The sequence below is a fragment of the Leptinotarsa decemlineata genome, unplaced genomic scaffold (assembly GCF_025532065.1).
Source record: "Leptinotarsa decemlineata unplaced genomic scaffold, Ldec_3_MD MMD2_tig00000199_RagTag_RagTag, whole genome shotgun sequence".
NCBI lineage: Eukaryota > Metazoa > Arthropoda > Insecta > Coleoptera > Chrysomelidae > Leptinotarsa > Leptinotarsa decemlineata.
The window spans coordinates 6,380,153-6,396,232 of record NW_027412544.1 but is presented as its reverse complement, the minus strand read 5'-3'; the positions used below and the strand labels follow the sequence as shown (position 1 = coordinate 6,396,232).

The 16,080-nt window shown below is 32.7% G+C and overlaps 1 protein-coding gene across 5 annotated transcripts in view; it reads left to right on the top strand.

Moving 5' to 3' along the window:
* The first annotated feature begins 4,225 nt into the window (after positions 1–4,225).
* The window catches only part of sws (patatin like phospholipase domain containing sws), a 31,438-nt gene continuing 19,583 nt past the window's right edge, over positions 4,226–16,080 (top strand). For 3 of the 5 annotated variants that reach the window (XM_074172843.1, XM_074172839.1, XM_074172842.1), the window contains exons 1-11: positions 4,226–4,410; positions 4,669–4,750; positions 5,072–5,283; positions 6,003–6,189; positions 6,243–6,385; positions 6,434–6,643; positions 7,032–7,247; positions 8,269–8,463; positions 10,571–10,630; positions 10,688–10,893; positions 14,775–15,030. In XM_074172843.1, coding sequence (XP_074028944.1) covers positions 4,306–4,410; positions 4,669–4,750; positions 5,072–5,283; positions 6,003–6,189; positions 6,243–6,385; positions 6,434–6,643; positions 7,032–7,247; positions 8,269–8,463; positions 10,571–10,630; positions 10,688–10,893; positions 14,775–15,030 — 1,872 coding nt within the window. In that variant the 5' untranslated portion in view covers positions 4,226–4,305. The remainder of the gene's footprint in view (positions 4,411–4,668; positions 4,751–5,071; positions 5,284–6,002; positions 6,190–6,242; positions 6,386–6,433; positions 6,644–7,031; positions 7,248–8,268; positions 8,464–10,570; positions 10,631–10,687; positions 10,894–14,774; positions 15,031–16,080) is intronic. The other 2 variants (XM_074172838.1, XM_074172840.1) reach the window with 2 other exon arrangements.

Below are 16,080 nucleotides of genomic sequence, written 5' to 3'. Positions count from 1 at the left end.
GCCATTAAAAAAAGGTTGCGTCCTCATATAGATACTCAAGTTTAGGTGAAAACACCTTATCCTTGCCTCTCAGGCGAGCCTACGACTTTGTAGGTACGTATGACAGATTCTCGACGAAAAAACCAACTAACCAAGTATTGAATAGAACTGGCCGATACTTGAAAATCCATATTTTCCATCCATTTTTAACTAACCACGTTAAAAGATAAGACCTTGTTAGTCCTTAACTCGCATAAGTTTCGACTTTTGAGAGTTGTTCGTAGGGAGGCGACAGCTGGTTAACGGAAAAACAGATTTTGAACAGATTTTTATAATGCAACGCAGAAAGCTGAAGTAGAACCCTCCCGATACTAATGAGGAGCTAATACTCCGAAACCGGTCTACCGCTGCTTTTTATATATAGGAAGTTACTTGCGACGACTCTTCCGAATGGAAGACGTTACACAGGTGGCTGATGGATTTACTTCAGTTTTCTGCGCGGCATTAGCTGGGTTAGTTGTTGTTTTTTCGTCTGGCATCTGCCACACGTACCTACAAAGTCGTAAGTTCACATTAGAGGCAAGGATACCTAAGATGTTTTCACCTGAACTCGAGTATTGTCATATACACCTCTCCGGAATATATCTATTATTGTAACTCCCATGTCCCAGAGTATGTGTTTGTGGAGTTGTTTTCGGATTTCATCTGCAGGTGGCGCAGTGGTACATTCTACTGAATCAAATGCAGATAAACTTCAATATTTCATATGCACCTCACCGGAGATTACTGTTATGTTTTCCCCGTGGGTTCACCAATAATTGACTACACTGAATAATCAAACTCAACTTTATTTCACTTAGTTACAACTAACACCTCAACTAAAACTTCAATTATTATTTGAATGTCTATCGCCGTACTAGATCACTTCGCGTACCGCACTGTAACGTTCACTTCACTGTGTACTTGACTGTCCGAATACGCTCGCAGCCAGCGTTCAAATATTGCAATCGAACATCGTAGAATTTTCGCCGAAGTTCCATCGACATCGGTAGCATGTTTCTTGCCGCTTCTCGAACGGCAGGTAACATTGGGCATTCCCACGCTCTCAGCTACGTCACGTTTGGTTTATGGTTACCAGTGGCGCCCGGCGTTATTTCCTTTCGGGCATGATTTACAACAATACTTTAGATTACCCATACATTAGACAGAAAGTGTATAAAGTACGAGACTATTTCAATGCACCTTCTCATTGAAGGTTTCATTTGTTTTAGGATGGGTTTGGAAAACATTTTATATAATGTTTTTGAGGAGCTTTCTATCAATAAATGGGATGTTTTGTACCACGCAGATGGTGCGGCTGAATTTTCTGTGTTTGGGAGTAATATTCCTCCTCATCAATTGAAGTACTGTTCCAATTGTAAGTAAAATGTTTCGAACCTGAAGTTTCAGGTAAGGTAAGGTGTCTGTTTTATCGTTTTCATCCATACTGGACTGACCCGATATCTAGACTAAGTGATAGTCGTTTCCGTTCTGAATAGCTTCTTAAAACATACGTTTGGTGATTAGGGAGATTTATACCTAATTACTTGACAAATTAATTTTTTTCGTTAATTTTTAAATAGCATTGAGAGAATCAGTGAAAAAAAAGCATTTTTGTATTTTTTTTTTCATACACAATAAGTATCTATTTCAGCATCCTTTTCTTATCCCACAATTTCCGATTTACAGATATTGAATATAGGTTGGGAATTCGAGAGGAAAGTAAGTGGGTAATTCATTTCTGGAATGCTAACGCCGATACCTGTTCTTTTGTCAGTTTGGCATATGATACTTTTCGATGCATCTGTGAATATGAAGATATCAAATTCAACAAATTTTATGTTTAGCTGCTTTGAATATTAAATTGTTGGCTTTTGAATGCTTTTTCATTTTTGATGGACAATCATAATTGAAGGCCTTGGTCAAATTCAAAACATGGTAGCTTTTTTTTGCAATACTTAAATTTCACCTCTGAATGGTTGAAATAGGTTGAATGCCTCCACCAAATATAGTGTTTTTTGCCATATCAGTAGGGTATTTCCGATAACCAAGATAAAATTGGAACCTCGATGGTGTAGAATAAATTAAAAAACAAGCAGTACCCTTCTTGACGCGTCGTTTCACCAACCAAGTTGGTGTCTTCAGAAGATGAACAAAACTGATCATCATCTGAAGACGCCAACTTGGTTGGTGATATAAGCGGGTTAATAAAAATATTGTATTTCTGGTGATTGGGAAAAATTATTGATTTTGGATATTTCCGATGTCTCTATCAATAATGTACAAATTGGGGTGAAAGTCATGCATCCTGTTAGCACAAGTAGGGCTTGGTAATGTAGGTAGTGTGTCTAATTTATTCAGTGTGTTTATTGGTGATGGTATATCTATGTATGTTACGATTGTTTCGAACTTGGGATTTTACTAGGTTTCGTCTAAGCGTGGGTTATGAACAAATAATTAAGTGGAACGTTTATGGAAATTCAATAATTTTATTTAATCATACAAATTACAGTGAATAAATGTAGTACTTCAATCACACTGTTTCGCTTTCAAACTTCGCTCGATTTGAAACTGACAGTTCAAACAGACTGTCCGTCTGCTACTGCAATCCGATTTATACACTATGTTCGTAGTTTCTTGATATTTGCAGATCGTGTTCCGTACGTTCCCTCATTTACTCAAACTTGCCTTCCATGGCGCTCTGTACATTCCAGTCATACATATTCGGTTATGTCACGCGTACTGCATTAACGGGCTTGTCAGCGATGAGTTAGTTCGATTATCATAGATGTAGGTAACGACCATGGCACGAGACATCACATTTCCACCATCTTCAAGTCACTCTGTCCCCGATTAACTCATATGTTTGATTCAGGAAGGACCATTACCATTGTAGGGGGCCACCGTCTATGTCGATGACATCTGGTTTGCAGGTGTTTGCCTATTTCTTATGTAGTTTGGGTGTAACCGTAGAGTGACTTTTCGTTGCGACCTTGTTTCGGTTATCAGTGATCTGTAGGCGTTTTTCTCGAGAACGTACGATATTTCTTTTTATTCTCTGGTCTTTTTGACTATCTCACTGTTAGGTCCTTTTTTCATGGTACAAGTGTTGAATCATGAAGAAAGTCTTTCACAGGTGTTCTCTGTTTCACATCACGGCAATAGTTCTCTCAGTACTATTTCTGTCGGGCTTGTGTTAGGGTTCTGTTGATGTCGAATGTTCTCCTACTCCACTCATATGCAGTTTGTTTTTGGTACGACCAACTGATGCACTTTCCTTGTCTTCTCTGGGCTCTCCCAGAGCTAGGCTTGAAGACTCACTGACATGCAAGTCGCGAACCTCTTTATTAAGCCAGTTTCAAACCAGCCTCAGATCATCTTTCTTCTGGCTTTCTCTTATCCCATCCATTGTTCATGGATCTCGTTCCTCTGAATTCCATCTTATCATCTAACGGTTCTAGCACGTATAGGTTAACAAATTTCTTCTTTCTCCAGGCTTGCACACGCTACGCTGCTAATTTTCTGAGAATGAACTGTGATAAGAGGAAGTATTATTCCTATTGAACAGCTTCTCAGGGATGCAATAATAAAAATTACAAATGTATTTGATGATCATCAAACTACCGATGAAAAATTGCTACAAAAAATTCAAGTCCGTATACAAAATTCCAAAGTTGGGGATGCCCCAAATCTGACGATACCCTGCATAAAAATTTAATTAGGTATAATACAAATGTATCATATGGAGTAGTAGAAAGCCAAAAACTTTCTTCCCAAAAATTAATCACTCCTAAAAATATAACCCTTTCAATTCAAACAAATCATTTTATATCATATGAAACAATGAAAGTTTCAATGGTAATGTGTAAACAGATTTTAAATATGAATGCAAATGAAAAAAAAACAACAAAAAATTTAGAAATTTTCGTTTTTTTTCCGACATCTTCGGATCCAAATCATATCATTCAATATATAGTAACTGAAAATAGTAGTCAACTTTGCCACGATTTAACAGACTCTTTATGACTTAAGTTTACGAGATGCATAAACTCGAATTTGAATAGCCCTGTATATTATAATATATATGATGTGACAACAGTATAAAAAGAAATAATGTTCTTATTAGTATTTTTATGATCATACATTTCTCTAGCATCAATACCATTGACAATTCATGTTGCACACTCCACACTTTATTTGACAATTTTGACATTGACTGATAACATATCGATATATAAGTGGAAATATAAGTCATAAGTATTTTGAATATAATATGAATGCCATAATATGGATGTATTAAATGCAATAAAAAACTTCAATTCCGATTTAGGAGTAATAACAAAGTCTACATGGATTGGAAATTTATCTATACAAAATGCAGAAACATATAAGGTAATAATAATATACACAAATAAAAAACTTGTATACAGATAAGTACAGTAAAAATACTAGGGTGATTAAAATGTTTTGTTATATGAATTATATGAACGTGATAAATATCTGTGTAAATATAAACTACGGACAAAGATAACTAGGTATTTCAAGGAAAAGTTATTGAACATTTTGTGAGGATACCCTATTTGACCAATATTTGAATCATTGAAGACTTTAACCTCAGAAGAAATGGTTTTCACAAGTGATTTGTTTCAGGTATTTTATTTACTTGTCATAGGAATAGTGTTTATTCTAGCAACAGTGGTGATCTTATGTGTCAAACAATGTTCAAGAAAAGGTGAGTTTTAATTAATTTGATTTTATCACATTAGTAGAATAACTACTTCACAGTTTATACAAAAAAAATAATGAAAAATGAGAAATGAAACTTTTTGTTTTTTCATTTCTCATTTTTCATGATGATCTCCTACCACGTAGAAATGGCTACATCAATCAATTGATTTTACAAAAAAACCTTAGTTAAGTTTATAATATAGTTACACAAATATCAAATAATGCAGAGAGTAATAATTACCATTACCAATAAATCAAATTAACACATTCATAATTAATGCTCATTTCACTCCAATCATTTTCTAATAATGTAATATTTCAACAGTTTTTTCTCAAAAAGAGGTCCTTACTCAAGAAACAACAAGATTTCGGAAAAGAGACAAGGCATTATTCTATGGCAGAAAAATGATACGTAAAGTTAAAAATATTTCTGGGCAAGTTAGAAATTCTGGTCAGGGCAAAAAAAGAAAATTGGTTATGAAGTTTGCTAGAAAAATTTTGCAATTGAAGAAGGAAACAGAACAAGAACAATTAAAGGTAATTATGCTGCTTTTGATGTTTTGAAACTGTATAAATTTGTTTGTATAAAATGTTAAGGCATCATGAATTGATAAACACTTAAGATAGGATTCACATATCAACTCTCTGCCAAGAAAAATTGAGATATCTCAAACTGCAGTTTGAGTAGAGCCTAGATGATGATGGCACGATCAGATGATGATGACACGACCAGCTGTCGAAAGCGCTCGCAGATAATTAAATAGTAGTTACAAAGCTTCAAATCCTTTTTGTGACTTACATTAATATTAAAATACTGAAAATAAAGGAAAATTAGTTGCATCATTCAAAAAATAATAATATAATATTTATAAATATAATAAAAATCACTTTAAGTATAATTCACATATTCATAATACTTATATTAAATTAAAAGGGAATTACATCCAAATAAAAACCAAATGTGTTGCTCAGGAAAATGTCATTTATATAATAATTAAAAAAAAACAAAAGAATTGATAAGAAAAACAAATAAAAAATTAATTTATCTGTCTATCAACAGTGATTCTCATAATGAAGTTTTCAACAAATATTGAGTTGTTTTTATTTGTTTCATCAGTTCAATACCTTACTAAAAGATTATCTTTGTAAGAATTTTTTTTTAGTTATTTATGAAAAGATATATTTACAGGAACACATTTCAAATTACCAATCTGTATTTATATTATAAATAAACGTAATATTATTATATTTTCAAGGTGTTGGAACCACCAGTCGAGTACCTCCAAGAAGATATGCTTACTGATGAACGTATGCCTCCTGATGCCTTTTATATGCTTCAGAGTATAAGAGTTTTTGGACACTTTGAAAAACCTGTTTTTTTGAAACTTTGCAAACACACCGAAATTTTAAATGTTAGTGCAGGATCATATTTGTTCAGGATAGGTAAGTATTTCATGAATAACTGTTGAAAGTGATCTACAAGAAATTGAATCCAGGTGACCCAGATGAGAATGTTTACATAGTGCAAAGTGGAAGACTTAATGTTACTATCACAGGAAATGAGGGAACCAATACCTTAAAAATTGTGAAACCTGGCGAATCTGTAACTTCTTTATTGAGTTTCACAGATGTTTTAACTGTAAGTAGGATGAAAAACAAAAGTTCTGTATAACAGTCTATATTTTAGGGGCACACAAAACCTTACAAAACCGTTTCAGCTAAGGCAATTGAAGATTCCACAATTTTGAAGTTGCCAATGGCTGCATTTCAGGAAATATTTCAGGAGTATCCAGATATATTTGTGAGGGTATTACAAGTTATTATGGTTAGATTGCAACGAGTAACTTTCACAGCCTTACATCAATACTTAGGACTTAGTGCAGAATTAGTTCAACAGGTAGGATATTTGGCTTTCATTTCACTGCTTGAGGTGTAAGTTGCAAAGAATGAGACATACTGTACTGCAAGCAAGTGCAAATTTGAAGCATAAAATATTTAAATATTAAACTAAAAAAGATTGATATATTTATAATATCAGACAAATGAACACACAATAAAAAAACCAACATTTTTGGAGAAATTAAAGAAATGAAAGATATTTTTTAGAAATGAACTATTCCACAGATTTTTTTGTCATTAACTATTTTTGACTATCTCTTTCGTTTTTATTTTCTTTATTTTATTCAAAATTCTCCATATAGACAGGTTTGAAAATTAACATACTATATTATAGAATTATAATGTGATGGTACTTACACATGAGTTTATTTAACCATATTTTTTAGCATCCAAAACAAAAAAATCCCTTATCATCCCCAAAGAAAAAACGGGATGATGCTACTCCATCTACCTTTGGTACAGACAGCTCGTTTACATCTACACAACCAATACCTGTGCCAGGCCATAAAAGAAGCAAGTCATCGTTAGATTCAAAATCTTTTTCACCTTATTCAAATACTCCAGATATGATAGCAGATGCAGAAAGTGGTATAAGTAATAATGTAAGTTTTGAAGAAAATATGCATTTATTAAATGAAAATGAAATGAATAAATTTGATACATACATATTAGTACTTCAAAAGTTATTGTCTATAGTCTCTGACATTAGTATTCAATTGAAAAGGATGTAGTTATTGACTATTTTGTTTGAATTCAATTTATACAGGCTGATCCACATCAAGTTTACACCATTAGTTATTTTGATATTATTGGAGATATAAAAATTATTCAATTGAAAAACTAATAGCATTTTTTAAGCTTAACTTGCAAGAAAAGTTTTTGTGTGGAATTTAATTTTTTGTAATGAATGTAAGGTTCTCGTAGAAAATTATATTTTGGTAATAATAGAATGTGACAATCTTATAGTGAAGCAAATAGATGATGAACTTCAACTTTTCTATTTTGATTGGTAATAAAAAATGGTTAATTATTTCTTGTAGGGTTTCAGTACATTTTATGCCCTTTGTTTTATTGGCAAAACAATTTTTAGCACGGCCCTGCCATTAATATATTGCAGGATTTTCAATTCAGCATAGCTCTCCTTATAAATTTCGTTCTTTAAATAAAGTCACAAAAAGTCAAGGGGTGTTATATTAAGAAACCTGGAGGCTATTGGATAGTGGCAATCTTTCCTTTCCATCAATGGACACCAGCGGATACGTCTCCGTACAAACGTACCTGCATATGAAGTCAAGTTTGTCCAAGAAAATCTTCAGAATGATATTCATAAACTCTATACACCTAAACAATTTCATATCTCCGATAATGAAAGAATTTCTAATTGTGCACACTTAATGTAATCAAATGTTTGTTTCACAAGAGTATCTAGGTACCTATTTTAGGCTAACTCTCCACTTTTTGAAAGTAATTACTACCTTGATATTGGATTGGATAGGCGTTAGATGAAAGAAACATTTGTCTCACCTCTTTTTTATCTTAACGGAGGATTAGAAGATTAGTTAACCAAAAGTTTTCCAACAAGTTGACCTTATATAGTGATAATATCGCTGTTTCATATTTTAGAACCCAGATTTGACTTTGATTCAGAAAAAGAGGGCATCTATGCCTGATTACCCAGATGATGAAGAGCTAATTCGAATTGCAACTGATGCATTTGTCAGAGATTTAGGTCTGGATGATGAGACAATAATAGAAGGGAAAGTTGAGATTAGAGAAGTTCCAGCTGGAACATATATAATGAAAGAAGATTCAAACAAGGTATGTTGCAAAAGGGACATATTTGAATGATCCACCCACTTATAGAGGCCTCATAATTATATATAACAATATCTAAGTTAATATATCGTGTGAAAATGTATAATATCACATATCATTGTGATCTGATGAATGAGAAAAAAGATGATCTATTTCCTGGTGAAAAAAATTCATAAAATCAATACTGGTTCGGGAATTATGGGGTATAAAACATAGTCAATCAATTTAATTTTTTGTGTTCTATATTGCTTAACCATGTCTAAAGACTGTATCAAGAAGAGATATATACATACTAGAAAATTAATATTTCAAAATAAAATCTCGAAGTATTCTTCTCTCCCAACTACCTACACCATAGGTTTTGATTAATGGCTGCTGGAAAACAACTACTTCTTCGGCTAATACCACTTTGGATATTGAGTTATATCCAACATCTGCGAGACTAACCTCACTGAGATTAGTCTTGCAGGTGTTTCTCGTTCATCCAGCAGTAGGACCATGCTGAAATTATTTGAGTAGATCACCTACAGACTGGTTTCGAGGTATTACCTCTCACCAGTGCGGGAAAGATCCGACCCAACCAGCAAAGTGCCTGGGGCTTGATGAATTTTGACGTGGCTCAAATGCATGTATGAAACCTTCGTCTAAGAGAAAGATTGTTAACTGTTAACAGCTCCATCTTGTAAACAAAGCCCCAAGCCTACCTACGTGTAGGTAGTTGGGAGAGATGAATGTGTTGAGATTTTACTTCGAATATTTATTTTCTAGTTTTGTATTGGTGTTTGAAGAAATATCAAAAAACATGTTTTTGATTCAAAATTTTCATAACCTCTGAGGTTTTTTCTTGAGTATGTGCCTAGATATTTTATTGACCAGTTTTTTCCTGAATAGTGAGGTATCACTGAATAACAATTGTTATTTTCAGTTAGTTCAGTAGATATTCAAACTATTTTTAGAATAATGATGCCTTGAATCACTTTTGAATTTACATCTACCCATATTTAATTTCTCTTCAGCTATATGAACAGTTCGTGATACATTTCAACTAGAAATTAATCACTACTGAAGTAAAAATATTACTATAATAAAGAAATGGAAAGACAAATTAAAAATGTTTTTGTTCGGGTTGGAACCAGAAGAGAAGGAGTTATTTCAATAACAAAAAAAGTATAATCGGAATTTGTGATGAAGTGACAATGAACAAAAGTGAATAAACAATGAAATTTGCATTCAAATGAGCCATGACGTTTTTATTTTATTTATGACTAGCTGACCCGGCGAACTTCATATTGTCTTAGAATCAATAAGTGTTCTGTTAAGTTATTAGCTGAGTTATATAAACTTTTTCATAATGTGTTATATTTCTTTCTGTGTTTTTTTACCACTTTTATTTGTAACTAACATTACTGCAATTTTGTCCTATGAGGACATTTTCAAACTAATACAATAAAGTTTATGGTATTAGTTTGAAAATGTCATCATAGGACGAAACTGCAGTAAAATTAACCACTTCAATTTGTAACTAACTTTACTGCTGTAACAAAAAATAAAAGTAGTAAAAAAACATTGAAAGTTTCACTTTTTAATGATGATCTCCTACGACGTAGCAATGGCTACATCCATCAATTCATTGTTATATTTTTGACTTTGCCTCTATTATGACATAATAATTGTTCAGCTACGCAGTCACAAAAGTCATAACTGCAATTGTTTTTATACCCACTCTGATAACTGTCATAACCTAACAAACCAAATGTCATCAGTTTGTTGAATCCCAAGCTGGATTTATCTGGCCAAATTTGAAAAAGTGTGCCACAATAAACCCTTGCAGTTGAAAGTACCCACTCACTACTGCCCTACTTGCTGTCTTTGTCCTCTTGCTGGTCGATCTGAATAGGTTTATGTTAAACTATTCTTACTTGGTCTGTCTTCTTATTATGTTCAAATCCTACTGCATGTGTCTCCACATTATATTGTTACACTTCTCTTGGATTAGGATAAACAAGTCAGCTGCATATCTCAGTACTTTATATCTCTTACGTTTCAGAATTGACTTTAGGAGCAACTCACATTTGGAATAAAATGTGTATTTAATTTAATTTTTTATCAGGAAAGATCAAATGTTGAGAGCATCTTCGTCCTTGGTAGAATGAACCCACAAATGTCCAAGGCAAAATTTCCTAAATGTGTAATTTCCCCATTTAAACTAAACATAGTAATTTTTTAGGATTGTGCTCTTGTCTATGTAATATCAGGAGCCTTAGTAGTTTCACAGAAAATGTTTGATGGCGAGGAAGAGATTCACATGTTCACCTCTCATTCAGGGGAGATAGTTGGAGGATTGGCTGTACTCACAGGAGAACCAAGCTTCTTCACCATTAAAGCCAAACATCATACAAGAATTGCATTGATATCTAAGAACACTTTTTATAGGTAAGTTTTTTTCAAATTTAAGGGGGTTGTGAAGAACATTGATCACTTGATATCAAAATTTCCAGACAGGTACAAGGAAGTTAACACATTTATGAATAATGAGAATTGAAACTTTCTATGTTTTTTACCACTTTTATTTGTATCTAACGTTTCGTCCTATAAGGACATTTTCAAACTAATACATTAAGCTAAAAATGATTGATTACATTAAACCTTATATACACCACTGTCGGTAATAATAGAGGTACTTATCTTAATTGAGTACCTGCATTTTTTTTACTTGTGGCAATACGGATGCCCCAATTTGAAAACCGGTGAGTAAACTAGATGGATTTGATCATTTAACAGGTTGCACCTGCAATATTTATGCTTGTGAATTTCCAAAGATTTCAAATAATTGAGTTTGCAACCCTTCCTTGCATAGTGCAAAATTTCCCTATCGTTTAGATTCGGGAACTTGTGGTTGCATGTCAAGGAATGGTTGGAAAACGTCGAATCATTTTTACCTAGTCTGAAGGACCTTTCAAGTTCAGCATACCGTTTTGAGAAATTTCGACCACATTGTTCCACAGAAACACTACTACACTCCAGACACTTAAGCTTATAAACTCCAGATTTCTCCAACTTGTCCACTTTATCTTTGGCATGCCAGATAATCTGGCATGTGGTCTGAATGCCACTTCCACATTGTTTTTTGGAAGAAACCCGCAATTATCTCTGTTCGTTTACCAAAATATGTTAGAGTTACCCATTTCTTGATTTCTGATTGTTTGATCTGGGGGTATATTAATCTGTAAGTGAATTTACGGCTTTGATTTCTAACTTCTGGAGTCTGTCTGCGTTGAAACCATTATTGTGTCCTATCTGTGTAATTATTTTAATTTTCCAAGCTAGATTGTTAGCAGACGAAGGTAGTGAGAATGTTCTGTGTAACATTGAATTGTAATCTAACCGAAACACCGTCAACCCATGCAGTAGAGTACGATTTGCTTTGACGATCTGCTAATAACCAACAAAAGTGGCAATACGATTTGTGTAAAACATTAGAATAACATAACCACGGTCTTGAAATTTTTATGCCTGCCTTATTGAAATATGAATAATAATAGGCCGAAAAAGATCGGTTACTTTCTGAATCTTTTGGAAACGGTCCTTGTGATTTAAATGGACCCAATTTAAAAATTATTTTTCGTTAGCATTCAGTTGGATTTGCACCAAAATTTCCTCTATCTGATGAAACTATATTACAATCTTCAGATATCAAAGAATCGTCGATTTTGGTTTCTTCTATTTCCGGATGGATATCTGATGAAGAATGTTTCTTCTATTTCTGGATGGACATCTGATGAAGGATGCACTTCGGTTTCTTCGATTTCTGAATGGACATCTGATGAAGAATGTGCTTCAGGAGAATCTGAAAATACAATTGTTAAAAAATAAAAACGAAAGTTTTCAGAAATTTCAAAAATAAATGTTGAATAAATTACTCTGCATAAGGTTACGATAAGTGAGTGTAAACTGTAAAGACATTCGCACACGTGCTAGTACAGTCACCCATACGCGCAGCGCAGCCCATGCGCAGCTTTACGAAGATAATTAAAACTGAAGATAATTTATGAACATACAACATACGCTTGAAATGGTTTGCTATTCAAATAATTTTCAATCAATCACTCACCGTAAGTTGAGAAATCAAATTTAGCTTGGATTATTATCATAAATATAGGGTTTTACGCAGTCACCATTCAAAAAGTGTTTTTTAAGGCAAAATGTAACCGAATATCAAGAAAAAATTATAGGTTAACTTTTGAGGTATATCCTCTTTGATTAACTATTAAATTTAAAGTATATCTCTCATTTTAGGTACAGGGGGGTTACTATTTTTTTTCAATTGAGTTTCCGACGAATGTCTGCCATAGTAAAATTATTTAAATAAACAAACCAATATACGTTTACGAATAATTTAAAAATAAAATAAATACAACAATGAATGATTTTACTATGGAATACAATCATGGGAAACTCAATCGCTATCGCAAAAATATTAATAGTAATCCTCCAGGTAGATGAGATAAATGGGTTGGATAGTAAAATTTTTACTTAGGGATAATACTTACCTTTGCAATCACTTACAGAAGGTGTATGAAAAAATGAAGAAATTTTGGGCACTTTCTTTATGACCTCCTTCCTTTTCTGTTTATTTTTTCTTTTCGTAGCTCCGCTGGGATAATCTATTTTCCTTTCACTCATTGTTTTTTATAAATCTCTGCTAACACTATTTAATCAGGAGAACAAATTGTTTGTATTGTATTGCAAAGTAATGCACAATTAAATTAAACACTTCAATAAACACTGCTCTCCGTGGTTGGTATGCAGATTATGTATTATTTTACGGGGGGCATCCCCGTTGAAGTATATGACTGAAACGGGGAAAATCCCGCAGCCAACGATAATATCCGATGTAGTGTAGGGTGTTGCCAACTTTTAAACGGGAAAAAACAATTTGTTTGTTTTCAATCTTGTCATTTCAGAAGTAAAATAAAATTGGGAAGTTATTATTAATTTTTGCTTACGCACTTTAGGGGCTCTCGTGGTTTGGGGGCCCCGTATAATTGATACGGCTGATACGGCGGTAGCTACGCCCCTGAATTGTACGTTGCTAATTTATGACAGTCCGGATGGAAAGAATCACTCGGGATGGTAATGTCTGTATAGCTAGGTTTTCTGAATACATTGAACTCAAATTTATTCTGATTGTGTGTAATGGTCAGGTCTAAGAAATTTATCTGTGCGTCTATCTCTGTTTCGAGTGTGAACTGAATGATTCTATTGAGATTATTCTTGAATGTCATAAATTGGTTCAGCTGTCGTGTAGTACCTGTTTCAGAGGTACATGATGATTTCCTACCACATAGTAACGGCTACATCCATCAATTTTTTAAGGTATATTTTCCCAGTATTCTTCATTTCTTTTTGTCCAATTTTCTGATTTGATTCAATACCATTGATTTGGGTACTGTAACAGCTGTCAATAGCTCATACTGAATGATTCATGAACTACCTCTGCCATAAAAAGCTTAGTTTCATAATCAAATAGTTTTTCTCCACCTGTTGAAAATTCATTTGGTGTTTCACAAGTACAGTCTTGTGACCATTATTGTTTTTGTTGTAAATAAATAAACCCTGTTTGCAGATGATACAATGTAATCTATTTCAAGTAATAATCTGCTATAAACTCCTAGCAAATATTCATTTGTATTTTTATAACAATAAACTCAAAATTGATGAAAATCCATAACATATTCAAGAAACACTTTATTGTGAGATTTTCGCTAAACAGTATTATAAAAATGTGTTTTTCGCTATACTATGTCTATTCTATGTATAGACACGCCTGAAGAAGCCATTGTATGGGAAAACACGTGTTGCGTTTTTGTAAAACTGTTAAGTGAAAATCTCACAACGAAGTGTTTCTTGAATATACCATTTGAGATAAAATATATAAATACAAACCAGTATATACTTTCAATAGATGGTGAAAAAATCACATTTGTAAATGACTTATTTCATTGTATTTTATTATTTTATGAAAAATTTAAAACTATTCATTAATTATTATTGATTAATTATTAAATTATTCAAACTGTAGTTTTGGGATTTTTAAATATAAAGAAATATTTAATTTCAACAAGTGTGCTGAATAAATTGGTTTTTTTTACAGAAAAATTTGTTTTTCTTTAAAACTGAATTGTGTTTGTTCATTGAATAAGAGATATACCTTGTACACATTTCATCTATAAAAAGTGTTCTTAGGATTGAATGTTGTGATCAATTAAAACATCAATCCATAAAGCAAAAAATAAATGTATACTTTTTTTCAGTTTGATGAAAGATAATCCGAAAATTGTCCTGTTTATAGCTCATCAGGTAGTTCAGAGGCTTTCTCCTTTTGTACGACAGGTTGATTTTGCCTTAGATTGGCTATTTGTGGAATCAGGCCGGGCTATATACAGGCAAGACGATGAGAGTGATTCTACCTACATAGTTCTGTCTGGCCGATTACGTTCTGTGATAACTCACAAAGATGGAAAGAAGGAACTGGTAGGGGAATATGGTAGAGGAGATTTGATTGGAGTGGTACGTATTTATTAATACTTGGAAATGTAAAAACCTGCACTATATACATAGTGATACATGGTGTTCAAACAGTGGGGTTGAACAAAGAATTCTTGGGGTCCAATTTTTTTGTGGAAATCGCTTTAGTTTCGTATATTGAGGACAAATCAATTTCATTTCAAATAATAAGGATGGAAAGCACGTTTTTTAATCTAATTTTTTTCACATCAAATTTTAAAAAATAAGGAAAGGTTTTATGTTTTCTAATTACCCATCTTTATACAAAAAATGTGGGAAACTTTCGAAGGAAGGAAGACTCTTTCCAAAATTTGTAGATCATGCATGTTAATTACTTTTAGTTACAAACTGGAAGAAAAAGCCCTTCCAAACAACTACTTTCATGTGAACATTGAATTACACAAAAAAAAAGTTCTTTTGAAACAACTATTTTCATATGAACATTGAATTATAGGAAAACTACTTTTTCCCATTCAGTTTATACTCCAAACATTTGTTATGGAATTGGATCAGATAACACTCATAGGAATGCTACACAATATAATTATGATAGAGTTACGATATAAAATTTCACTTATATTTGATAATATTAAGTACATTTCCAAAACAATCGTGTACATATTTTTCTTGTAAATTGTCTATTCTAGTAAGCTGAATTTTAGAAGAAGAACTTTATTTATTTAGTAGGACATGTCCTAATATAAAAATGAAAAAATAGCTATACAAACATGTTTCTAGACTAATAGTTATATAATAAAAAGAAAAGAAAGACAAATACTAAAAAATAAAATAATGCACTTAAAGTATATAAATTCGTGTGAACAAAATTGATTATGTTGTAATACATTCTGGTGATTTATAGTGACTGGATATGTTTACATAAATGGTATTAGATTGCTTGATGTCTTGTGGTAGCTTATTGAAGTCATTGAGTCCTTTATAGAATAGTGATTTCATTGAATTTGCCGTTTTCCAATTAGGGAGATGAAACATATTATTTCCTCTAGTAGTATAGTTATGTATTTGGGAGTTGATCGTAGTAAATTCACTTAG